The 24,108-nt window shown below is 47.2% G+C and overlaps 7 protein-coding genes across 10 annotated transcripts; 2 read left to right on the plus strand and 5 right to left on the minus strand.

The window, feature by feature from the left end:
* Positions 1–50: 50 nt before the first annotated feature.
* On the minus strand, positions 51–1,528 carry LOC108158525. The gene has a single exon (XM_017290906.2). The coding sequence runs from the start codon at positions 1,235–1,237 to the stop codon at positions 188–190; it is 1,050 nt and encodes a 349-aa protein (XP_017146395.1). The 5' UTR covers positions 1,238–1,528; the 3' UTR covers positions 51–187.
* Positions 1,529–1,879: 351 nt separating this feature from the next.
* LOC108158519 (DNA-binding protein SMUBP-2) lies at positions 1,880–7,898 on the minus strand. The gene is made up of 9 exons (XM_017290898.2): positions 7,881–7,898; positions 7,325–7,513; positions 7,082–7,257; positions 5,980–6,389; positions 4,025–5,916; positions 3,851–3,956; positions 3,498–3,774; positions 3,230–3,437; positions 1,880–2,951 (listed from the first exon to the last, which is right to left on the minus strand). The coding sequence occupies exons 2-9, from the start codon at positions 7,494–7,496 to the stop codon at positions 2,386–2,388; spliced, it is 3,807 nt and encodes a 1,268-aa protein (XP_017146387.1). The 5' UTR covers positions 7,497–7,513; positions 7,881–7,898; the 3' UTR covers positions 1,880–2,385.
* Positions 7,899–8,095: 197 nt separating this feature from the next.
* On the minus strand, positions 8,096–11,596 carry LOC117188047 (WD repeat and HMG-box DNA-binding protein 1). The gene is made up of 2 exons (XM_033391259.1): positions 8,614–11,596; positions 8,096–8,548 (listed from the first exon to the last, which is right to left on the minus strand). The coding sequence occupies exon 1, from the start codon at positions 11,515–11,517 to the stop codon at positions 8,857–8,859; it is 2,661 nt and encodes an 886-aa protein (XP_033247150.1). The 5' UTR covers positions 11,518–11,596; the 3' UTR covers positions 8,096–8,548; positions 8,614–8,856.
* Positions 11,597–11,639: 43 nt separating this feature from the next.
* On the plus strand, positions 11,640–12,942 carry LOC108158526 (arginine-hydroxylase NDUFAF5, mitochondrial). The gene is made up of 3 exons (XM_017290908.2): positions 11,640–11,863; positions 11,918–12,173; positions 12,235–12,942. The coding sequence occupies exons 1-3, from the start codon at positions 11,724–11,726 to the stop codon at positions 12,835–12,837; spliced, it is 999 nt and encodes a 332-aa protein (XP_017146397.1). The 5' UTR covers positions 11,640–11,723; the 3' UTR covers positions 12,838–12,942.
* LOC108158520 (USP6 N-terminal-like protein) lies at positions 12,857–18,896 on the minus strand. Of its 3 annotated transcripts, none has more exons than XM_033391260.1 (7): positions 18,787–18,896; positions 17,864–18,164; positions 17,111–17,792; positions 16,664–17,049; positions 16,532–16,596; positions 13,987–14,041; positions 12,857–13,909 (listed from the first exon to the last, which is right to left on the minus strand). In XM_033391260.1, the coding sequence occupies exons 2-7, from the start codon at positions 18,013–18,015 to the stop codon at positions 13,843–13,845; spliced, it is 1,407 nt and encodes a 468-aa protein (XP_033247151.1). In that variant the 5' UTR covers positions 18,016–18,164; positions 18,787–18,896; the 3' UTR covers positions 12,857–13,842. The 3 variants fall into 3 exon arrangements, with proteins under 3 accessions (XP_033247151.1, XP_017146389.1, XP_017146388.1); XM_017290900.2 differs by having other exon boundaries at positions 13,987–14,092; XM_017290899.2 differs by lacking the exons at positions 12,857–13,909; positions 13,987–14,041 and adding an exon at positions 14,458–15,563.
* A 266-nt stretch (positions 18,897–19,162) lies between these two features.
* LOC108158521 (F-box only protein 28) lies at positions 19,163–22,531 on the plus strand. Of its 2 annotated transcripts, none has more exons than XM_017290902.2 (6): positions 19,163–19,355; positions 19,523–19,955; positions 20,623–20,871; positions 20,939–21,137; positions 21,205–21,512; positions 21,586–22,531. In XM_017290902.2, exons 2-6 carry the CDS (start codon positions 19,593–19,595, stop codon positions 22,204–22,206), a joined length of 1,740 nt encoding a protein of 579 aa, XP_017146391.1. In that variant the 5' UTR covers positions 19,163–19,355; positions 19,523–19,592; the 3' UTR covers positions 22,207–22,531. The 2 variants fall into 2 exon arrangements, with proteins under 2 accessions (XP_017146391.1, XP_017146390.1); XM_017290901.2 differs by having other exon boundaries at positions 19,526–19,955.
* A 156-nt stretch (positions 22,532–22,687) lies between these two features.
* Positions 22,688–23,896, minus strand: LOC108158527 (copper chaperone for superoxide dismutase). The gene is made up of 3 exons (XM_017290909.2): positions 23,665–23,896; positions 22,981–23,621; positions 22,688–22,926 (listed from the first exon to the last, which is right to left on the minus strand). The coding sequence occupies exons 1-3, from the start codon at positions 23,677–23,679 to the stop codon at positions 22,791–22,793; spliced, it is 792 nt and encodes a 263-aa protein (XP_017146398.1). The 5' UTR covers positions 23,680–23,896; the 3' UTR covers positions 22,688–22,790.
* Between the last annotated feature and the right edge of the window lie 212 nt (positions 23,897–24,108).

Consider the following 24,108-nt stretch of genomic DNA (forward strand, 5'->3'; position numbering starts at 1 on the left):
TGCCTCTTCTCTTTGTTGAACCTATTTTTTTTAATTACTTGCTGGAAAAGTTATGTATGTCAACGGTCCAAGTCGGTCGATTTCTAAACGTACTTGGACCCATCATTCCTTTTATTATGTAATTTTGATCAATTTGAGCACAAAGAATTTGGAATTTGAATTGGTTTTGGGGCGGTTAAGCCTCTGGCTACTCGTTTGTGTTGTCCACTCCATCGAAGAGGCTGAGGAGTTCCTGCTCCTTGCGATTGATGCGTTCCTTGATGTCGGTGATGGACTCAGACTTCGGGACCTCACGGTTGAAGAAGTCGTCCATGGACTTGAAAACGTTCTGGTACTGATTGTCGTAGTTGGCGTACATGACGGGTGGTGGCTTCTTGGGACTGCGCTTGGTGACGGCATTGCGTTCCATGAACTCCTTTAGCTCGTCCAGATGCTGTTCTTCCTGCAGCTCGTACGGGGCGAATCTGCGCATCGCTTGGCGGTCTAGCCTGGACTTAGTTTCACGACGCTCCCTTTCAATTTTCTCTATCAGTGGCTGGGAGGGGATCACTACCCTGAAGCCAGGAAGCGGACCATGGCTGAGTATCTCCTGCTCGTTGGTCTGAACGCCCGCCTCCAGCAGGCGATTGGACACATCCTCAGCCGGAAGATGTCCCTCCAGGCAAGCCTCGGCCTCCTCCGCAGCCTCCTCCAGATTTATGGCCTGAGTTTCCTTCTTCAGGCGGAGGGTCTCTCCTCCACCCGTCTTCTTGGAAGGCCACAGACGAGATCGAGCCGCTTGCTTCGCCGACTCTGTCATCCCAACCTCTTTCTTGGTCCAAGCTTCTCTTGCAACACTTTTGCTCTTGGCGGCCCCCTTTGCCGACCTATTCAGAGTGGCCGTCAGTGCAATAGTGGCTCGCTCGCGCTGCTCCTTGACCGACTGTTGATTGCTGGATGCCCTCAGGGCCGAAGCAATGGTAGGCCGCGCCAGGCGTGCTGTGAGACCTGTCGCTGATGTGGAAGCACCTCCCAGACGATGTCCTTGCATCTTCCAAGAAACTCCGTCAACGGAGCCTCCATCGCCCGCCCCGCAGTGAGACGCCTTGCGTGCTCCCGCCGAGTGACCCGATAGCGGCGCCATCAAAATGGCCCTGGAGGAGGTTGCCTCGTTGTCTCGCGTCGCGGCCGTGCTGCGTCGATTGTAGTTGGGGGCTGTGGAGGCACCACGCCCATTGATCTTCCCAGAAGCATTCATCCCGCGCTTGGAAATCTGTACGTTTATACTGAGACGCAACGTAATGCCGATCAATCTTGTGTTTGCTTGCACAATAATTTTCAAGAAATTCTGAAGGTTTTTTCTTTTGACTATTGATGTTGTGGAAACCAGTAACGAAAAATTTGTGTCTACGTAGAGGTAGACGATTTTCCCCCTTCACACTCGAAATGTTCAATTTGCAAGGCCAACTGTGTTCTTTATCAAAGCTGTAGCTGAAAAAACGTGTGGTGTACTTATTTCTTGTACCGAAAAGTAAAAACGCAACCATTCATATGTAAGGTTTATTTGTGACTAATAAATGCTCTGCTCGCAGGCAGATAGAGACCCAACGAAAGGGAGAACAAAAAGGGAGATAAGAGAACGTCGCTTCGTTACGTCTCTCACTCATACATACGTCTACATACTCATATGTCTGTCAATACATGCGTGCATTGCTAGAGATGGTCATTCTTCAACACCCTTTTATGTCTTTATTGTTTGCCTTTATTGAAATCTGGGTGTCTTTGAGTAAATGGAAACGTAAGTGCTGGCATACATAGAATTCTTACCGGTCTCCCATTTAAATAACATATATGTATATAGCTCATACATCATGTCTTTCAATTAATATTAGTTTAACAATTCGTATGAACAACAAAAGTTTAATTTTGATTCATTGAAACATATGTATCTAGTTTTCTAGTAAAATTATTGAAATTGAGGATGTTAGCGTACGCTTTCTCCTTTACATAAAAATATAAATGATCAACTTCTTTTCTGTATTTATCTGGAACTGACTCCAGGAATTTTCGACTCCAAAAAACAATGAATAATTGCAATGAACAATGAACAAAAGACTCTTTGTCTAACATTAAATCATATCATAAAATATACACTCGCATTTGGTGCGAAACCAAAAGGGAAGCAGATAATCAGAAATCAAATGACTTCTTATTCGCAAAGGCGATGTAGTTACACAACAAATGCGTGTTTTTTTTGTAAGTGGTTTTGCTACTAGTCACGCGGACGATCGGAGACCGGTCTAATGCCAAAATAGCAAAGTCAAAAAGAGGACCCAGCAGACGACTGTTGTATCAGGCGACCGCCCGGGTCCTCATAGGGGCTGTTAGTCTAATTGGGTTCCTTAACTATGAAATGGCACATTTCGATTCCTTCTTTTTGGTTTTGGGTTCCTCTGGCCATGGATGGCTATAGCTGTTCCAATTTCCGTGGCTTGTGTTGAAATGCGACTCAGACGGCGCACGCATGTTCTCGAATTGTGCGGATCCGGTTGGAATATGTCTATACTCTGTTGGTCCTCGTGTTGGTAGATTCGTGAAGGTCCTTGGCGAACTCATTGATGGAGCAATTGGATTAGAACATCGCATCGGACCCGTGAAGCTCTTTGGCTCTGGAACAGATGCTTGTGAAGATGGCTTGACTGGAACTGGCTCCAATTTGGTTGAATTTGTTGCCAGCAGTTTGGCTTCCACCTCCGTTTTATTCTTCACCTTCAGTTCCATCATTTGAGCAGAGACAGAGCTAACAGCGTCCGAGCTGTGATCCACGTAGCGCGGAACCTTGGGCAATTCATCGAATAGTTTGTCCAACTCCGACTTGGCGTCATCCTTTGACTCGAAGCCCAGCTTGATAAGCTCCTTCTGATTGTAGAACAGCCTGGACGCCTGCGGTGGGGTGTCGGTTTTTGCTGCAGCTGAATTAAAGAGGGAAAAGTTAGCTTGGGGTTGCTCAGTGGATGTGGGGGACGGGGCCAGAGAAACAAGGAGCTGTGAGCAGTGAGGAGGATGTGACGGTAGAGAACTGTGTGAACTGTGGCTACATGTCTGCCAATTTATTTTGCAAGTGGAATGGAATCTTCGACATTGGATTGTGATCGGAAAATATTTATTTGCTCACGATATCTGTTTCTCTGGGGTTAGTCGCAATGGCCACGACCACTGGGATTACCACGTCCCAAGCTTTCATTCTTGCCTATTTCAGATTCTCTTGCTCCTCCAGTAGCAGTTCCGTTGACGACCTTCTTGTCATTTTCATCCGTATAATAGGGGGAACCCACAAGAGTCCTCCGCTCACGGCACAGATCGATGATACGCCGGAAGTCATGGTTTTGGCTCAGCGTACGTGGATTGCCGATCATAATCAGCATAGACATCGGCCGCGAGAGCAAGACATTCAAACGCTGTGTGGGGTAAAAATATTAGTTACAGAGAGAAGACCCTTCCAGAGGGAAGTCACTCACCCGATGATTGTCGAGGAAGCCCAGCTTGGTTGTGAACGAGCGCACAAAGGACACGATGATGATCTGCTTCTCCTTGCCCTGGAATAACTCAACAGAACCGCAATCGATTTGCGTCCAATTGCGCATGTTAAGCTGCTCTTGGATGCGTTGGTATTGATTCTTGTACGGCGAGATGATCCCGATGTCCGTCTGCGCCACTGGCTCTCCGTTGATGCCAAAGTACATTAGATCCTTTACATAATCCATTACAGTGTCGATCTCCTTGTTGTTGCACAGGCTGCGGAACAGAGAAAACGTAGATGACGCTTCGGAGTTGTGCCATGGCAGCTCCTAAACTACATAACTTTACTCACCTAACCGACTTTTTGGTGTTTATTACTGTGCCAAAGGCCGAATGGAAAATAATCGGGAAACATTCGTTGGTCGTGTGGAACCAGTTTTGCAATCGACAGACATTCTCTGCAATCAGAAAAAGATTTTCTGCATATTATCATATTCTGCAAGGCAAGGGCGGAGGATCTGCTCACCCATGGGAGCCTGCGCCTTGAGCTCGCCATTGTAGTAGAGATCGTTGTAGAGAGAAACGATCTCCGGGTGGGAGCGGTAGTTCCGAATGAGACGCGTTTGAATAGCTGCATTGTAGCCACCGCCCGCATCTACCTGGTAGCACTTTCGCTGGATAAGCCGCTCGAACAGGGACACGGACAGACCCCAATCGTTGGCCCGTTGCGACTGAAGCACTGGGCCGAGCTGCTTGTGATCTCCAGATAGAATTAGATTCGTGTCAGATGAGATTGTGCAGGTGATGCCCATGAGGGACTCCGTCTCGGTGGAGGCGGCTGCCTCATCGACAAACACATGCGAGAACACGGGCTGCTTGCAATTGTCGAGGGCGAAGCCACCCGTCGAGAGCTTGCCTGCCAAGCTGAGGGTACAGACGACGATGCGGTACTGGTGCACTGCCTCGACGGCCGGGTAAAAGTGCAGGGCATACATGTTGGAGTACTCCAGTAGCAGGTCATTGATATTGTCGATGCGTCGATCGCAGCAGGCGGCGAAAATGCGAGTGAGGGGCCGCGGCTGGGTCTTCGGCGCCTTGGCTATGGCGCGGAGCAGCCTCAGCGCAATCTCATCGCAGGCGGTGTTCGATCCGGCCATCACGAGGATGTGAGACTCTGGCCTGCACACATACAGCTGATAAATGGCTTCGCAGATGGTTGCCGTCTTGCCGGTTCCGGGAGGGCCGAAGACAATATAGGGAGCCGGCAGCTTGGGACACAGAGCAATCTGCTTCACTGCCTGCATCTGCTCTGGATTGCTGGATATGCCCTGGTTGTGAAGCTTCAGAGCTCCCACGGCCACTGGCTGGCGTGGAATCTCTGCAGGAAAGAGAATCCGCTGCACATGCTTACTGTTGATCAGATCCAACTGCTCGAGAGCCCGGTACTGGTAGCGCATTACAGCCCGCACTGGTCGGAAGATCAGCGTATACGTGGTGTTGTCCGCTAGCTGTCGCTCGCAGGTGATGTGCACTCGCTGGGTGGATACGCCGAGGACGCGGGCAAAGTAGACCCGCAGCTGCTTATTCAGCGATCCGAGCATGTTTTCCACACTCCGGGCCCACTTGATAATCGCATCGAAGTCCATAAGAGCCAGTTCCAGAACGAGGTTTTTGTTTTCCAACAGTTTCCGAACATCTTCGGGACTCCCATTCGGGACACTCTCGCTAATTATCAGTACGTCGTCGCCCGGAGATAGGACACCCTCGACACTTCCATTATTGCCGGAGGACAGTTTTATCTTCACCGACAGCTCCCTGCCGAACTGATGTGGTTCCACCTTCGACTGTGTCAGCCCCAGATAGTGCTGCAGACACTCTATGTCCTCCACCTGTAAGAGAGTGCGCAGAGCGCCGCCGATATTCATCTGCGTGAGCTCCCTACCCCGCTCACAGTAGTTGCGGTAGTCTTTGTCGTACTGCGCCAGAAGGGACTGGGCATTGTCATGCTTCAGTGCGCGCACTACCTCCGCAGGCGGATTGGCACGGAACAAGCCCTTGCTGCGGAAGATATCCTTGCTGCACAGCCTGTACGGGTTTATGTTGAACATGGGCTGGGGCAGGGCGCTCGTTCGCATGAAGTGGTGCTGTTCCACGTAGCGCTGACCTTTGCTCGTGAACCCGATCACAATGGGCATCTCCCTCAGGATCGTGAACACGTGCGAGTCCACAAAGAAAACCATCTCCCCACTCTCGGGCATCGTCACCGGCATCCGTCTATTGTACACGTAGTAGAACTGGCGCAACTGCACAATAATGATCTTCTGCACGACCACATCTTTAAGGTCGGTCTTTAGGGTGAAGCCAAAGTAGTGACTGTCCACGCATGTCTGGTACGAGAGGGTCACTAAGGGTTTGGAGCTGTCGAGGGGGAAGCCAGGTTAAAAGATAGGCAGGATATCTAGGCATCTACTTTGGCCTTACAATTTGGTCATTTTCTCGAGTGACTTAAAGTCCGACTCATCGCCATGGTGCTCCACATGCTCCTCATACTTTTCAATCGACTCAAAGTGGGTCTCGCATATGTAGCACCCCAGGGAGTTGAGTTTAAAGTTCGTTGATGTCCCCATTATTAGAGTTTTCTGATACTTTAAAGGAATCGCCGTGGCTGCCGTATCGAGGACATACTGTTCGATTATGTTCCCCTCAATTCTGCCCACCACAGCAGCCCCTGGCTCAGTGATAGTCACTCCATCCCTCAGACGATGCCTCTCATCGATCGCATTAATCTTCTCCCTGCGAAACTCCATCAAAGAGAAGCTCTTAATGCGATAGTTGGAGCTTCGCCGCGGCGTGTTCATCAGGAAGTTGGTTCGTTGCATCAGAGACCCAATCTTGAATTTGTAACGAAAAATTGCGATTATTCTCTGTGTAAATTGTTTATTGGTTACTTTACCACCCACACTGATTATCTCTGCTGCCAAGTTGCGACGTTTGCGTAATTTGAGACCTTTATTTTGCTATTGCTTTTGTTTAAAGCTGGGAATCACAAGACTCCAAGTTTTGGTTTCAGATGGCACAATAGTATATATGTACATACATATGTATGTAATGAAAGAGTCATAATTTACATACATACATACGTACAGACACGAACAGACACGTACATATGTATGTAATACACACATATGGACGCGTATATATCTTTTATAAAGAAAATCAACTTGAGTTTAAAAAGACTACCCAGAGAACTCCCTTTGTCTGAAAGCCATACATATATATTTACTTTTTTTTCTTAAGTTTGGTAAGCAAACCGAGCGAGAGATGAATCACAATCATTCATTGGTGTGCCCACAATCATTCATTGACTCGTTGGTGATACTCGAACAGGTAATCTAATCTGATGTATCATATGAATGCTGCATGGATAAGATTTTTGAGTCGCATCGACGAGTGTCGAAGGTTGGCAAACAAAGGAAATGCATGCAAAATCTGTATGTGCTTGTATTCTTTCTTATCGCGAACGGGCTTTTCTAGTATGTGTGCGAGAGTGTCTTTGCTGCACTGAGAGCGCCCCGATACTCACGTTACAGGCTCCATTGACTGACAGTTTGATGCGAAGCTCCGAGTATTTGGGACTCTTTCCCAGATAGTCCTCAAAGAGCATCCGCATTTGCGTCTTATCCACGTACCAATCATTGCGAGCACTGATCTTCTGACTGTCGCCCATCTCCAGCAGAAACTGCCCAATGATTTCCCGTTCTATGGGGAAGAGAAACATGGTTTTGATGAGCACTGAAAGCCCCGTAGCCATGGACCCGTTGCTTACCCCAGGGGACAGTGGAACTTCGATTCGTGCCATTGCCGTAGTTGTTGGCAATCTTAAGTCCGTTTTTTGGTGGCGTGCCCGGCGACTTCACAATGTAGGCGGTTGTGATCTCTTCCCCTTTTATATTACTGTTCTTGTCAGAAGCGGCCTTCTTTTTCTTGCTCTTCGTCATTTTCCTAGACTAACCGGCTGGATATTCGGTATCGGCGGTAATAGGTGTATCAATAATTAGTAATTTTCGCAAACAGCACACGAACACACACGAAATACACATATGAATAGATTAATTCAAGGTTTATCGGTATGACTGCAGCACAAAACAGAAAACAACAACCGGTACGGACAATTTTCAGTTAACTAATAAATAAGCGCTGTCATATATTTTTTCACTCATCGATGTGTATGTGCATGCTCAAGTGTGCGTCGCTTTAGAGTAACGGCGACTGTCAGAAAAATAAGCGATGAAATGGAAAAGCTTCCAGTGTTGAGTGCTGGCAAAAAGTAACCAATACTACAGTACTACTCACAAATTACTGTAAATTTTTAAGTTTCTAACCTGAGCTGTGCCTCAGATTTTTTTGGAGTGGCTCTTTCGTATGTGCGTAAATGATGTTAGAAATTGTGACGTGTAATACTCTATAAAAAGTCAAACTAAAGTGTACTGGTACTGGTACTGGTCTGACATGAAATTCGCTGAAAGTACAGATTTCGATTCGATGGTTCGAGTGTGACCAGCCGCCGAAACAATCAGCCGGCAGTTAATCTAACCCATTGTATTAAATGATTTATTTATTTTATAGGTACTTAAATAAAAGGCCTAATTATATGTTTATTTTTTAGCGAGCTTTAGCTTCTCGGACCCAAATATAACCCCTGTGTCGACCAGCTTGCGTTTCATGGCAAAGGGATTGACAGAGTTTAGAGGAGTACGCTGTTCCGTGGATTTACCAGTCGCCACCTCAGACTCGGCGTCAGCGAAAATGTTCTCCTGTGTATCCAGCGGGGTGGTTAACTCGGGTGTTGAGGGTCGAGTAGCTGCCTTGAACATATTTGGCGAATTAGTGAAACGTTTCAGGGCCCCGCGCTTCGAGGAGCTAAACTCGATGGGCTTGGGCTTAGGTCCCTGACCCTGAGATCCCGCCGTGGGTGTCATGCGTCGCTTTAGAGTAACGGCGATTGTCAGAAAAATAAGCGATGAAATGGAAAAGCTTCCAGTGTTGAGTGCTGGCAAAGAGTAACCAATACTACAGTACTACTCACAAATTACTGTACATTTTTAAGTTTCTAACCTGAGCTGTGCCTCAGATTTTTGGTGTTAGAAATTGTGACGTGTAATACTCTATAAAAAGTCAAACTAAAGTGTACTGGTACTGGTACTGGTCTGACATGAAATTCGCTGAAAGTACAGATTTCGATTCGATGGTTCGAGTGTGACCAGCCGCCGAAACAATCAGCCGGCAGTTAATCTAACACATTGTATTAAATGATTTATTTATTTTATAGGTACTTAAATAAAAGGCCTAATTATATGTTTATTTTTTAGCGAGCTTTAGCTTCTCGGACCCAAATATAACCCCTGTGTCGACCAGCTTGCGTTTCATGGCAAAGGGATTGACAGCGTTTAGAGGAGTACGCTGTTCCGTGGATTTACCAGTCGCCACCTCAGACTCGGCGTCAGCGAAAATGTTCTCCTGTGTATCCAGCGGGGTGGTTGACTCGGGTGTTGAGGGTCGAGTAGCTGCCTTGAACATATTTGGCGAATTAGTGAAACGTTTCAGGGCCCCGCGCTTCGTGGAGCTCAACTCGATGGGCTTGGGCTTAGGTCCCTGACCCTGAGATCCCGCCGTGGGTGTCATGGGGAGGACAATGGTGGCTGCTATCCCGCTCGCGCCTAGCAGCGTCTGCTGCTTGCGCGCCTCCTGGATAGCCTCCAACTGGGGCAATAATTCGCACAGGCGATCAGAGAGATGAATCCGTCCCCGCTTGGTGGCATATTTGACAGCTAGCTGTAGGAGCTCAGTGCAGGCAATCGACTCGATTAGCTCGCGGGCCCGTGTCTCGCATTCGCTGCTGCAGGCCAGCGCAAAAAGCTTGATGGCGGTCTCCTTCTGCATCTTCTCGGCGCCCTCCGCCTGCATCAGACTGGATCGCAGCAGGGCATCCTCCAGTTCCGACTTTTCCACTTCGATATCGCATAGTGGGATTTGCATGCGCAGTTCCTGCAGCATGGGGCGGGGATTGGTCATCGGATAGGATGTGCCGCGGCAGAGGACTGCCTGTACGATTTGCCGACGCTCGGAGACGGCCACCACAAAGTAATTGTTCGATACGCTGGAGCTCTGCTTCATGGTGTCACAAATGGGGAACCAGGCATTGCTGCTCGTCCTGTACAGCTGCAGCAGACCCATGTGGTCTGCCATGCTAGGCGACCCGGTTTCACTGAAGCCGAGCCAGGCTATCTGTCTGCCAGGAGTGAGTGGCACAGGCAGATGTTCGAGGCGAAGGCTAAGTCCATTGATAGTCACTAGCATGGCCGAAAGATGCTGCTGGGTCTGGCTAGGAGCAGAGCTGTGGTAGACCAACATCAGGCTGTGCTCGTGTCCGGCTAAAGCCACCACGGGGCCTGGTATGCTTAACACCTCGCGCTGGGTACCCATAACGCTGAAGATGCGAAGGAAACTGGAACTGGTGGCAACTGCGACCAGGTGGCTGGTGGCCACCAGCGCATCCACGGACTCGCAGTCCGGCAGGCTGAGAGACCACTCTTTGTTTCCCGCGGCGGCCAAAGCAATCACCACCAGCTTGCTGGACTCGTTGGAGGCCAAAGCCAGGGCCCCGCTGCTCAGGCTGGCCAGATTGTGCTGGTTATAATTGCTTATGTGCAGCGAATGGTGAATGCTCGCATCATGGAATTCCACATCTATGGAACTCTCGCCAGACGGCTCCACGTGGCCTGAGACAATGCCGACATCGTTCCAAGCCATGTATCGGTGCTCGAGATCGCAAGGCGTGGAGCTGGGCTGGAAGGCAGACTGCTGTTTGAAAAGTTTGATTTGAGGTGCAGCTGGTGCAGGCTCCACTCTGCTGCTGCTGGCCCGGGAGAGCTCGTCATCAATGGGATCCGCATAGTTCATGACGTCGCGCTTCAACTGCTCTAGACTAACGCCGTCACCATCATCTGCAGGCGCTTCTGGATTTCCTGCTCGCGCAAACTTAAATTTGCTTAGCAGATCCGCTCGGACGTCTTCTAATTCCTCCTCCTCCATATCGGCTTCTGCGTCTTCGCTCATGAATACGGTTCCCAGCTGCCCAGTGGCATCACAAAAGGCCACTTCCTCCTCGTCCGCCTTGCTCCAGGCCAGGCAAGTGATGGAATTGCAATCATTTGGCGGCGACTCCACAGAGATCGCTGTTCGCTTCTTTATGTCAAAGACGCTCACTTCGCCCTTGGTTGTTCCAGCGGCCAGACGCTCCCCGTTTGGAGAGAACTGGCAGCAGCTGTAGTTGCTGGAGACCTTATCGTCGCGCAGCTTGTAGGCGACCTCCCAGTTGGCCGTATTGAGCACCACAATTTCGTTGTCCACTGCATAGGCCAAAAGTTCCCCGCTCTGGGGCTCAAAGGTGGGCGTGCCGTATTGAGTCGCACTCTCGAAACTGTTCACTCGTGGAAGTCCAGTAATGTTCTTCAGCTCTGTTGCCGTCTCAAAGTTCCACACCTTCAGTTGACCGTCGCCGCTGACCGAGGCCAGTAATTTCCTCTCAATAAACATGTCCAGAGCGAGTATAGGTCCTGTATGACCCTCTAGGACAATTACATTGCCCGCATTCTCGCCGCGTAGCACCTTAATTGTTGCATCCTCGCTGCCTGCTGCCGTGTACTCGCCATACACTTTAAGACACGTTGCTGGGGCGGTGAACCGCATGAGGATTCCATCGCTGTCCATTTCGGGAAACGTGTAGGCATGAATGGTGTTGCGGTCGGTGGAGGCCAGAAGGCGGCTGCCCGAGTGAGCGATGCACATGACAAACTCCCCCAGGCAGGTGGAGCGCGGGTCATCGTCGCTGATGCACGTCCAGTGGCGAATATCACCATCGGTGCCGCACGTAATGATAAACTCGCCCTTCGGCGTGTACAGGAGCCCAGTGTATCCATTGGTGTGCGCATAGCGTAGGGCACTTCGCGAGAAGCTCATTTTGTTCAATGTTCAATGAAAATAAAATAAACACAGACTCGCGCTGAACTACGGCTTTTGGCGCCAAAAAAAAGTGTAATAGACAGACAGTGTTGGGCAGCGACAGCTGATTCAAACAGCTGATTCTGTTTTGGTTTGTTTCTCTGCCGGTGTACTGGATTTGTTACCGCATACCATACATTTAATTTAATTTTACTAAACGGACTATGTTAAAGAACTTAACAAAGTTATCAACCTTGAAGGTCACCTGTGATCTGCGGGCCCTCTCCTCACTCACACAGCCCACGCATCAAAACATCTTTGACCGCAACGCCAAGCGGCTACAAAAGGAACGCGCCGCCCTGAGGTAAGTTTTTCTCGGGGTTTAAAGAGGCTTTCTAAGAACTGTTTGCGTCCACAGTGAGGATGTAGGACTTTATGACTATCTGAAGGAGGAGGTGGGCTTTCGACTGGCGGATCGTGTGTTTGACATTAAACGCGAGTTCAAGGCGGCCGCCGACATCGGATGCAGTCGAGGCTACCTCTCCAAGCACATTCTGGCAGAGAGCGTGGAGCATCTGACGCTCACAGACACTAGTGCCACGATGCTTGAGCAGGCGCAGGGCACGCCAGGCCTCAAAATACACAAAATAGTCAGAGATGAGGAGAACTTGGATGTGGGTAAAAAATAATTTGAATTTCTTTTCAACGATCACGTGCAACTTTTTCTATTCACAGTTTGAGGAGAACTCTCTGGATCTGGTCATCTCCAGCCTTAGTCTGCATTGGGTAAATGACCTGCCGGGTTGCTTTGCCCAGATTAAGCGCAGCTTAAAACCAGACGGCGTCTTCATAGCATCCATGTTTGGCGGGGATACGTTGTATGAGTTGCGCTCCTCGCTGCAGTTAGCCGAGCTGGAGCGCAAGGGTGGCATCTCACCGCACATCTCGCCGTTTACCCAAATACGCGACATCGGATCTCTCCTAAACCGCGCCGGCTTCACCATGCTGACCATAGACACCGACGAATTAGTAATTGGCTATCCCAGCATGTTTGAGCTGATGTGGGATCTCAAGGGAATGGCGGAGAACAACGCGGCCTTCAATAGGCCCGCACACCTTAGTCGTGAGACAATGCTGGCGGCCAGTGCCATCTACCAGGAGCTCTATGCCAAACCCAACGAAAGTGGCGTGCCGGCCACCTTTCAAATCATTTACTTTGTGGGCTGGAAGCCGGGACCCAACCAGCCGCAGCCATTGGCACGCGGCACAGGCGAAGTGTCGCTCAAGGATCTGGGAAAGATTATCGAAAAGGGCGGCAAGCTGGACCCACAGACGTGAAAATGGGGGGACGCGCAAGTTCAGTTAAGTTTTATTTTAAAACGCTCTTGAACATAATCTATTACTTAAATAAATATGATTCCCTTGTTGGGAAACTTAATTTAATGATTCATGGTCTGATCCGTGTAAATTCTCATCCCGGAAATAATTATAAAGAATGCACTATCATTTCGTTCGTCAATTTGTTGCGGTTTTGTATAACTACATATATTATATCTATCATAATGATTCGATTCTTCGATTAATATTTGGTTGCATTTGGCTCCGGGTCCGGCTCCGGCTCCGGCACCGGCTTTACACTCGCTTACATTTCTTGGACGTAACTTTTTAACGTTGCTTTGTATTTTCATCGGTACGTATATACAAGTACAATTTACAACAATTTATAATATATGTTTATTTGTAGTTCAATATGCAATCTAATAGACTTCTAACCGGTTTGTATGTGTATTAGATACGATTTGCTCTTGCTTAAATATTGTTCCTTTAGCATTTTGCATTTAATTCTCAATTGCTTAATCAATTTTCCAAACAGAAGTTACCATTCTGCAATGATCATTTAGCTCCGTTGTACCCCAAATTCGATCAACTGAGTCCGCCAAAAGCTTCTTTACAAGCGCCATTTCTTTGTTCTCCAAACTTAAACGACTTATGTACAGATGGTGTGATTGATGATTATCATAAATTTGTTCGCTACTCTTGGAAGTGGTGTGTTTGCCAGCTATGCTGCTGCTGCTGCTGTTCTAGTTGCTGTGGTAAGAATAGAAGACTCAAGGCAAGGCATAGGCAGCAGACGAAAACGAGCAGGCCCTAGGTTATTCCAGTTCGTTGGTTCGTTGTCGTCTGTTGCTTTGCCAATCATCCAAGAGTTAGCGGCGACCGGGGCGGAACAGGCGGCGGTGTTGGGGTTGCTCGTGGAGAAGACGTGGCGGTGCTCCCTAATGCTGTTGTGGTATGATTTTCTGCAGCTGCCAGCGTCGAGCTAGACGCCGGCGGCAGCTGACGTCAGGTGCCCAAAAGCATCTCTCGCTGTGGCGTACTCTGAAGCATATTGGCGGTTTTCAGGTGAATACTGTAAAGAGCCATGATCATCAGCCGGGTTAGTTGGGGGTCTACAAAATTCCAGGCTACTTGTTACTTGTTACTCACTTGTTGTCCTCCAGCGACATGGTATCCGACGAGCCGTGCGAGGCAACTGAAGTACCTGCAAGCGAACTTCGTATTGAGTGCGAGTCCTCGGGAACAGTAAGCGTAACTAATAAAATGGCATTTAGTTTATTTGTTTTTGAATTATCGAACAGAACACGTCAACGTCAGACCAATCCCAGTTCGGTGTGTGGCCAATGCGTTGTAAAGAAGTTTGGTTTTTGAAATTTTCATTTAGTTTTCGTTGAGATTGGGAGGTGATTGATTGGAGTGTAAATGTGAAGTGGTTTTTGTTAGCGGTGTTAGTGTTGTAGTGGTTGTACGAGGTGTATGTGAGGTGGTGCAAAGCGAGCCGGATTCATACTGATATCTGAATCTGAAACATTTCTTTGCATTTCAAATATTGGATCGGTAATACATATGCATGTAGTCCTATTTATGTATATTCATTAATCATGCTGGCAAGTGAGTTCATTTTCGATACAAAATTATATTTATTTGTGTGGTACGGTACGGAACTTTTGCTATATTGTACTCGTATGTAGTGTGTACAATCATATTGGTATAATTATTGGCTAATCAAATTACAACTACCATTTCAATTTGGCTTTAATGTAAACTAAATTTGAGTTTCTTTCTGATTACATATGTAACATGAGTAAATGCAAGGGAAAGAAGCCTAACAAATTATGTGGAAATTGGTGCAAAGTAGTTTAGAAATGTCGTTAGGCGGATATCAATAAATATTAATCGTTGTACGTAGTTTCAAACGGAATCGTTGGAATCTTAGGAGTTATCAGTTTTGGAATACATATGTAAGTAGTTATTTAATATCAAAGAGTGAGGAGGAGGCAACATAAAAGTAGAAAAAACTAGATACAAACATTGAGTAATGCTAGAAAATGATTAATAGTTCAGTTTTCCCGATGCAACGCGTTGAAAATACAAAAATTAAAGCTAAGTACGTGGAAATTTTCATTGTGAGCAATGGGAATTGGAATTGGAATTGAAGTTGGCAAATGCGTTTTACAAACCATAAAGGAAGACATTAACTACATAAAGAAAGATTAAATATTATAAATCAACTAAAAACTAAAGTCGCGTGTTCTCCACGCTCAGCGCATCATCGTTATCGTCAGCTTTAGCATCATTGGCATCGTCAATGGCACTGGCACCATCACGCTGCTGCTGATCCATGTGCCTGCCTCCATTCTGCACGATATAAATACCCTGATTCGGCTCCCGGTGGCCAGCTGCTGATGTTGGCTTCACGTGCATGTGCAACTGCTGTCTCTGGAGCGCCTCCAGTGCCTGATCCAGATCGAGGCGATTGCGACTGTCGCTATCGCTGCTGAAGCTGTGCCGCATGTGCTGCAGCCCATTGGGAAGGGAATTCTGCGGCGGCTGAGAGTTGAGATAGGTGAGATTGTGGATACTCTGGCTGCGACTAGGGTCGTGGTCGTGGGCATTCTCAACTGTGGTCACCACGTATCCGTTGCTGTACAGCGAGTAGCTGCTATTTGCCGGCGAGGTGGCTAAGCTAGTGATACTCTGATAGGTTTTCATTGAGTATGCATCACCTAGGAACAAAATTACAGAAGCGATTGCGGGTTTAGTTCATATCTGGATTTACTTTCAGATTTGGGCGGCTCCATCATACCGGGCGGGGTCGGGGGCGGACGCAAACCCAAACGCAGACGCAGAAGCGAAGCGGTGGCATGTGATCGATGTAGACATACATATGTACATGTAGCGGACAATGGGTTAGACATGGGTTACAAAATGGATCATCCGATTATGTGACATGAACTTTAGGGGGCGTACTTAATAAGCGTGAACTGGATTGATTGTTTGGTTACGGCTGGACAGGGACTGGGGCAGCCCTTAGATGGTAATATTTATACAGCATAGATATATGTATGTAGATACAGTTAGAATTAGTGCCCGTTAGATCCGTTACAGCTAAGGGGTCCTTGAAGTCCTCGGTATTCCATACAAAACCACTAACATGAACTAACTTCCATTAAATTTACTTCCAACTATCATCCCGTTTCTATTGATCGAAGAACTGTCCTCTCCGCTCGCCACCGTTCAAAATTTGAATTAAAATGTAAACTTATAGGGAGTTGTCTCCCCCTACAATCCAGGATCTGAATATAAGTATAATCAAAATAAAATCTATACATCGCTATGAACAAATACAAAGAAATACATATACCATATCATAATTAAACTAAAAATGACGCTGTTTCGGGGGGACATCAATATACAGATACATAAACATTTACATGTACATAATAGTAGTGCAACACCAACTCAAATTCGATTCGGGGAAACTGATTACATTTCTTTCTGTTTTGTAAAAAATGAATACATGTCTTAAACGTGATAAAAAACTGTGCACCACACAATATACAAAACGGAAACTTGAATACAAATTACTGAGTTACTTGGGTTTGTTAGTGGATTGTGGGGAAGCAAGCGTTAGTATTAGTTAGAGTATGTACAAAAGTGTGGTGGAGAATTTGTCAAACCACGCGACACTCACCCGTAGCGCACTCCGAAGTTTCATAGGACACCGTCGATTGCACATCAATTGCATTCTGCTCTTGTCTGGAAATATAATACGAGTACTGAGACCTGAGACATTGTTTATCTTTTTGAAATATGCATTTACAACCTTGATATCACATCTGTTATGACTTGCTTCTCCGTGTCTGTGTAATCGTTGCGTCTGCGACCGATTTTCTTTTCCATATCCGCCTCGACGAAGTCTCCCAAGGTCCGTGTGGGGAACTCATTCGATTTGGCTGGTGGAGGCACATCAAGCTTCAAGTCTTTCAGCTTCTTCATCACACGTTCGAGGGCATGTATGGCGTCGTCGTCGGAGTAGCCAAAGTTCTTGTGGAGCTTTACTTGCAGATACTCGATGATGGCATCCATGTCCTTCATGCGGAGCAGTTCATCCTTGTGGAGATATAGAATGGTGATGGCCATAGCCAGAATGACGCGATCACCATCCAACAGAAATATGTCCCAGACGCGTAGACTCAGACTGAAGGGGACCTGCAACAGAATCAAGCAGGCATTCATTTAATTTCAACTGAAGTTAAACGATAGTGCTTACCCGCTCTACGAAGACCACGAAGAACCACTTGATGGCATACAGCAGGGCGTCAACATTGTGTTTGGTGAAATGCTTATGTAGCTTGCGCATGATCTTGGACAAAATGCGATCATGGTGGTCAATGAAGCGCGTCAGCTTGGGGAATCCCTCAATGAAAAGTCCGTGCATGCCGTATTTTTGGTCGGTGATCAGGGTATTAAGGGCCCAGAAAGCCTCCTCCTCCTGCATAAATAGGAGCAGCACGCCAGCCACGCAAGCCATTCCCTGGCAGTAGCCCAGCTCTGAGTTGTAGATACTGTAAGCATTGAGCACATTGAACAGCGAGCACTGCTTGATGCTGTAGCGCTCCCGATAGGCAAGATTGTCTCTGAACTGGCGATTCACATCGGCGTCGATCTGGCGCGTCTCCGTGGAGTACTTCTTTGCCAGCAGGAGCATACGGGGATAAACGCCGGCATTGTTGGCTATCGACTGGTCGACATTGAGCAGCTTCTTCCAGGCTGGCCAACGAACGGCCTTGGGGATACCCTTGTACACACGTGTGTGAAGCTTGTCCTGAGGGGGCGGCCACTTGGCCAGCATCTTCATCCACTTTTTATCACGCTCGAGCTCAATCTTGGTTAGCTGCATTTCCTGAGAGTCGCGCGTGGTGGGCAGGCGAGAGTCGTGCATAAAGCCATATCTGCAATGAAAGAGATATGATATCAGCGGACAGTAGATTAAAGGACAGTGATTAAAGAGTCAAGAACTCACTTATCAGTTATGTGATAGATTTCGAATGTGGGATTCTCCCAGGGATCCACAATGTTGGTGGGATCGAGGCCCAGCTCGTAGCGCTTGACAATCTCCTCGCGCTCATCCTCGGCACGCCTAACCAAGGCCTCCCGCTGATCACCATCCGTCATCGTGGTCAGGCAGGGAGGAGAAGGTGGGTGAGGCGGTGGCGCTGGCGGTGGCGGTGGCGCAGGAGGAGGCCACAATTACAGAACTACGAGACTCTCTTCTCTCAGTTGACTTGGGTGAGTATGGGGAGTGGCTTAGCGATAGCGCGAAACTTTGATAAAAGACAATAGCATTAACATATGAAAGTAAAAACACTCATTTACTCGTGCATATAATGTATGCACACACGACACACCAATTCACGCGGACACATGCAAACTCTCGCGAAGTTAATGTACAATCTATACATATGTGCACAAACATACACATAAATGTAGTGGAATCGATTTCGCTGAACGATTTTTGTTCAGCTGCTTGCCACAAAGCGTGGCCAAAAATGACGTGATATTCAAAATGTTTAAGGCATCGCAGCATCCAAACCCGAAACACACTGCAAATTAAAAAAACGCCCCCACTGACCCCCGAGATGAAGAGCCAGAACAGAATGGAAAGAGAGAGTGGATGTCTTCTGTCCGTGACATCATTGACAGAACAGAGGATGCTTATTAGGAATATATAGTTATAAATTAATTGCTGGTGAGTGCTCTTTATGTTTTATCTCTCGTCCACTTCCTGTTTTCGCTGCGTTTTGATTTTGTTGTATTTTTGTCAACACAGACGCACACAAGCACACACTACTGATGCCAACCAGAAAGTTTTGTTCTTTGGCTTTCACTCCCGAGATTCTGCCCAGTTTTAAGTGTGTACTGGGTGAAAGAATTGAGGGGATTTACCATTTAATTTTAAATTTAAGCTTAAACTTTTAACAAAAAACACCATTCAAGTGTTTGTTAAACAAATTCTTCACTACTTTGGCTGCATTTGCGATTATTCGATTGTTACACTCAGCGATGGCACATCCCGGTACCAATAAACTCACGGCTCCCACAACAATTTCTGTCCCGGTCTAATATTAAATATCGTTATGGGCCAGATGTTTATAATAGCTTAACTTATGTTTTTAGTTTTAGCTCAATTATAATTTATGTACATAATTTCATGTTACTTATTTGGTATTAGTGGTACTGGTACATTTTTATATGGTGTATTTCTGAATATTGCATAAAACATCGATGACATCGATTTTACGATCGATGTTTCTCCAGGCTCTAACTTCGACCATTTTTTTTGCCACGGATTGTGTATGTAGTTTTTTTAATTGTGCTCGAAAAATCGAAAGAAAACTTGATTTCAGCGGTCAGAGATTGCAATTAAAAGTATTTGAATGTGAACTAGACAGTGTGGTCCACCGTCAGACGTAGAAAAAGCGATGTTCATACAATAATTCCATTTAATAAAACGGGTACGAAAACGGAACTCTCAAATGCGTAGAAAATGTCTTGACGGAGACGGAGACTAGAAAACTGACGCTAGTGTAGATGTACGCCAGCTTCAAAATATCCCATATAATATTAGCAAATATGGCATATGTAATGCTAGACCTCTAATTCTCGTGTTGTAATGTTTCAGCAGAACGCAGGAGGAGCTGAAAGATAATTCTGTCCACCCTTTTGAACCATAGAATATCGACTTTTAGAAGATGGTTTCCACCCGCCAAATGTGTGGCGGTGCCGGACCCGCCACTGGAAGTGGATCCGTATCTGAACCAGCGTCCAGTAGCAACAGCTCTCTCCCTGCCCAGAGGGAGGCGGCTACACGTACCTCCGTCTTGAGGCGCACTACAACCTGCAACAGCCAGCCGCAATCTTCGCCAGCTAGCCTGGCCTTCTCGGCCCGTGTGGAAGCTCGCCAAATCTACCGGGCGGGATCAAGTGGTGCCTCCACGAGCAGTTTGTCGAGTGGCTTGTCAGCTCCCGTTCCCAACATTCTCGATTTGCCCACGGAGCTGCTGGAGAATATTGTCGGCTTTTTGGGTTACAAAAACGTTTCAAATCTGAGAATGGTAAGTCTTCCCGCTGTCACTCTTTATTTTTCCATTTCCTCTAGTTCTCTCTTCGGCACCTTTTCGCTATTAAATCAATAAAAAGCAATTTTCCAAGTGCAAGCGTGGGACGGGCGCAGAGAGTTATCCAACTACCTGGCATGCACTTGTACGAGTATGTACTGTTGCTGTTATTATTTTTGCCACTCAAAGTCGCTGACACGAGTCGTCATCAGTCGCCGATGCGTTGCTTCTGTTGGCCTGGCCTCCTGTTCCCATTGCAGGAGGCAATTATAACTTTGTCACGGCATTTACAATGCACATGTCTGAATCGGCGTACATACTCGTATATCCATGGGCATGCTTAGGAATAATTGCATTGTTGGTCAGCAAAAGTCGGATGTGCAGAATATTTAGGGCATGCAAGGATTTAAGGGTGATCGCAGTTCGGTGACTGAAACAGAACCTTTTGTTCTGGTGTTGGTGATGCCTCACCCTGCCTCTGTGTGTGTGTTGGTTTTTAGGTAGCGACGACAAATGTAACCTGATATAATTTAATAGCAGGCAGATCCCCACCACATTGTGGATGCGGGCCAGCAGCAGCCCAAATATGCAACCAAAACGCAAATCAATAAACAATTTGGAAGTTCTTTAGTTTGAAATCTGATGCGAATTTGCATGTTTGCAGGTATCGCATCGCTTCAATGACATTTGCATGGTCATCCTGAATGGAGCCTTCGCCAGGCAGATCAAGACCACATACAACCGTTTCCACTCGATAAAGGCGAACATGCCGCGTCGGGAGTCGGCCCGTCGCAGTCACCCATTGGCCTGCGAGTGTGACATCATCGAGACATGCTACATGCGGCTGTCTCTGCTGCACATGTCTATGGGCAAGCATATCGAGCGAGGCCATTGCTGCTTCTTTCCAGGCGCCGTAAGTGCGATGCGATGGTGTACACGATCAGCATTCATATTTAACATTTTCACTTCTCGACTTGCAGATACTGGACGAGGTGAATGCTATTCTGAAATATATCAGTATTACGCCCAAGTTGCAGCGACCTTATCGGGTGACCGACGAACTGTTTGATCTCTCGACCATGGCCATGGAGTACTTCAAGGATCGCATTGAGCCCATTCTGCCTGGGCTGGCCTATTTCAATAAGAGTTTCTATACCTTGCCCACCACAACAAAACGACGTAGGTGAAGGGCACTTTAGTTTTGTGCCAAAGCTAATCCCCCACCCTCCTGCTTTCTCGTCTGCAGCCACTCTCGCCATAGCTTCGGATCTCGCGGACAGCGATAGCAATTCCCCCCCACAGAACCACATGGTGCTCCGCAAGGGCATACGCAAAATCAAGCAGGGCATGAAAATGTACAATAATCAGTTATCAGTGCTGCGCACCGACCTACGCACCTGCAAGCGCAAAGCCGCCGAGCAGAGCAAACTGTTCGCCGAGCAACAAAACCTGTTGTCCGAGCACCAAAAGCAGACCCTGGAATACGCTAGTCGGTTGGACGAGAACGACAAAAAGAACGAGGAAATGGCACGCAAGCTGTCTACTTTGTTGCAGGTGAGTGAAGCGGGAATGTGGCGGGCCCAGTATCATGTGTAAAGCCAATCTAACCCTTTTTTTGTCTTTGCAGGAGCTCAACAAGTGCAAGACGGAGCTGCAGTTCTGGCGCTCCAAGAGCCCTGCCATTCCTGCTGTGTGCAGCTCGTGCAATCAGAAGGTGGCACCTGTTGTGCCGCCAGAAGATTTCCAGGCACTCGTCAATCAGGGCGTCGATCCGGAGCACATAATCATCATCAACGATGATGCAGACAATGAGACCGAGGTCAGCGTTGGCGAACTTAAGGAATTCACCTCTCCGGATGAGTCCAACACGGCAAAGCTACTGGCTGTCAACTCGGCCTCCAAGAATTTGAAGCGCAAGCATCCTTCAGAAGCACAGTCCAACATACTTGCGTCCACTTCTAAGGCAGCCGACGCAGCCTTATCCCTAGAGCTGGGGTGTCCGAGTGGTGGCGGCGCCAGTGGCGGAACTGTAAGGGCAGGCGGATATTCGCCGAAACTCTTTTATGGCACTCATCAGCGAAGCGGGGTTATCGTCAGTCCAGTATCCATGAAACAATGCTCATCTCCGCCACTGGGGACCATGGCTCTTGCGCTTGAGGCTCTCGAGGAGCTGGAGGAGTCGAAGAAAGCACGTAGAGTACAAAAGGCCAACAGATGTGTAAATACGGCTGGCAAACGCAGTAAATAAGCAGCAAACATATACACTTTACATATTTTGTACGGATAATTTACATAAAACAAAAACCAATCTTCGGCATGTCCCGCTCTCTGCTTCCACAGGATAAGGTGCAGGGATTGGGGCATGCGCTGTAGTTTAAACGGAGGAATCAAATTAATTTTACATATACATGTATCTATTATTAATGTCAAATGCATTAGGCATAACGGTTATTATCATTATTATTAATACGAATATTATCTTGTACAACAAACGTGTCTGTATGTCTTTTTTCCAACCGCCAACACAAGAGAATAATTAAAGTTTACCAACCAACACACTCTTAGACACACAACCCAACCTCGTAGATATTGGCAGAGCAAAACAGATAATAAATTAATAATAATTTTAACTAAAATGCAAAAGCAAAAGCGATAAATATTTTAAATAAATCTTTAAAAGCATTCAAAATCAAAGAGCAGCGCAGCAACGTGTTAGACATGATATGGTACTTGTTTTAACTATTTAAAGATTTAATCGTGGATTACGGTAAAACATATAGTCCATATTGGAACATTCAAATTATTTACAAGGTCAGTTGTGAAATTAAACATTTAAAGCTTTTGGGAGCGATCCTTCCCAGCCAGTGGTTTGTTGCGTTCATCCCAAAGCGTAACTCCGTCACAGGCACAGATTCTCTTAAAGTTCTCCATTATTCCCGCCGAACGAGCAATTATCCCGCAGGCGATTCTGCAAAGAAATATGCACTTGCAATCAATACAAAATACGTCGTCATTTACATACCTTTCGCCCGAGTTGCCATCAATCAGACTTTGGTCGTTTGCACCTTGCCCCAGATCATCGGCACTGGCTGTTATAACAACGGCTCTTCCGATTATCTCGGCCACCTCGAGCTCAGCATCTACGAATCGGGTTTTGGCCCGTCCACTCTCATCTGCGCGTATATTCCCCAAGTCACCGGCATGACGTTCTGTGGCCGATGCTTCTGGGCTGCCGTGACGCGACCGACGCGGATTGTAGTGGTCGCCAACAGAGGCGCACCCTGAGGATACGTCGCCACTTTCATGAATGTGGAAGCCGTGCAATCCCGGCTCCAAGCCGTCCACTACGACATCTACCAAAACACCGGGCGCCTTTGCACTGATGGCCGTGAATCGCACAACACCCTGGACAGGCGTTCGGTCCACCACACTGCCGGTTGTGTTGATCAGGGCAACTGCCGACTGACCGCCAAAGCCCGAAAGCACCGCCTTGCGACCGGTGGCCTCAATCTTCTCGTGCACTTCTGACCATGGACTCTCAGTCTGAACAATCACGCGCCCCTCTTGAATGTCTACATCCACTTCACCCAAACCATCCAGAGCCTTTCGCAGCGTGTTCGCATAAGCCTCGTCCCCCTTTTTCATCTGAACTGCAAATTCAATCTACACTTTAAAATGAGCGCCTGTCTTCTCCATCAATATTTACCTTAACAGAACCCATTCTGATGACATGCACAAAGTGCCGACTAATAATGATAAACAAAGTTCTCTTTTTTTAGAGTTTAAGTTAGCATGCTACCCTTGAGCAGCGTGGGATTATTTGGCCGGCCGCCTGTAGAAGGAGGAAAATGCCAAGTCAATGAATAGTAGATTGTAGTACTTATTATAGTTTTATATCAATTTCGTCAATATTATCGGTGTTGTTGTACTTTTTAACAGTATTTACAATTCACACGACCGGAAGAGCAGAACTACGCGGTAACTACACATTTGCTACATAATGGGAGGAAAAAGAGGGTATGGAAAACAGGCAAAACGGCCAAGAAAATGCATCGCATGCAAGGTAAAATCCACCGCTTTTGCTTACTATACCTTGAAAACGAAATCGGCTGTTTTTTGATAGAATATGGTCACATTGCAAAGTGTGCTG

Source organism: Drosophila miranda, chromosome 3, assembly GCF_003369915.1.
Source record: "Drosophila miranda strain MSH22 chromosome 3, D.miranda_PacBio2.1, whole genome shotgun sequence".
In the NCBI taxonomy this organism is placed as follows: Eukaryota; Metazoa; Arthropoda; class Insecta; order Diptera; family Drosophilidae; genus Drosophila; species Drosophila miranda.

What these genes read in the sequence shown, in the direction of transcription:
- LOC108158521 (XM_017290902.2), top strand. Translation starts at nt 19,593, where the DNA reads ATGGTTTCCACCCGCCAAATGTGTGGCGGTGCCGGACCCGCCACTGGA. An exon ending in ACGTTTCAAATCTGAGAATG is followed by an intron (nt 19,956 to 20,622) that starts GTAAGTCTTCCC and finishes GCATGTTTGCAG; the next exon opens with GTATCGCATCGCTTCAATGA. An exon ending in GCCCACCACAACAAAACGAC is followed by an intron (nt 21,138 to 21,204) that starts GTAGGTGAAGGG and finishes TCTCGTCTGCAG; the next exon opens with CCACTCTCGCCATAGCTTCG.
- LOC108158527 (XM_017290909.2), bottom strand. An exon ending in GATGGCAACTCGGGCGAAAG is followed by an intron (nt 22,927 to 22,980) that starts GTATGTAAATGA and finishes ATTTCTTTGCAG; the next exon opens with AATCGCCTGCGGGATAATTG.
- LOC108158525 (XM_017290906.2), bottom strand. Translation starts at nt 1,237, where the DNA reads ATGAATGCTTCTGGGAAGATCAATGGGCGTGGTGCCTCCACAGCCCCC.
- LOC117188047 (XM_033391259.1), bottom strand. Translation starts at nt 11,517, where the DNA reads ATGAGCTTCTCGCGAAGTGCCCTACGCTATGCGCACACCAATGGATAC.
- LOC108158519 (XM_017290898.2), bottom strand. Translation starts at nt 7,496, where the DNA reads ATGACGAAGAGCAAGAAAAAGAAGGCCGCTTCTGACAAGAACAGTAAT. An exon ending in CAGTCAATGGAGCCTGTAAC is followed by an intron (nt 6,390 to 7,081) that starts GTGAGTATCGGG and finishes TACAAATTCAAG; the next exon opens with ATTGGGTCTCTGATGCAACG. An exon ending in AACACCAAAAAGTCGGTTAG is followed by an intron (nt 3,775 to 3,850) that starts GTGAGTAAAGTT and finishes TCTGTTCCGCAG; the next exon opens with CCTGTGCAACAACAAGGAGA.
- LOC108158520 (XM_017290899.2), bottom strand. Translation starts at nt 18,015, where the DNA reads ATGACGGATGGTGATCAGCGGGAGGCCTTGGTTAGGCGTGCCGAGGAT. An exon ending in TCGTGGTCTTCGTAGAGCGG is followed by an intron (nt 17,050 to 17,110) that starts GTAAGCACTATC and finishes ATTCTGTTGCAG; the next exon opens with GTCCCCTTCAGTCTGAGTCT. An exon ending in ATAACAGATGTGATATCAAG is followed by an intron (nt 16,597 to 16,663) that starts GTTGTAAATGCA and finishes TTATATTTCCAG; the next exon opens with ACAAGAGCAGAATGCAATTG.
- LOC108158526 (XM_017290908.2), top strand. Translation starts at nt 11,724, where the DNA reads ATGTTAAAGAACTTAACAAAGTTATCAACCTTGAAGGTCACCTGTGAT. An exon ending in AAGGAACGCGCCGCCCTGAG is followed by an intron (nt 11,864 to 11,917) that starts GTAAGTTTTTCT and finishes TTGCGTCCACAG; the next exon opens with TGAGGATGTAGGACTTTATG. An exon ending in GAGATGAGGAGAACTTGGAT is followed by an intron (nt 12,174 to 12,234) that starts GTGGGTAAAAAA and finishes TTCTATTCACAG; the next exon opens with TTTGAGGAGAACTCTCTGGA.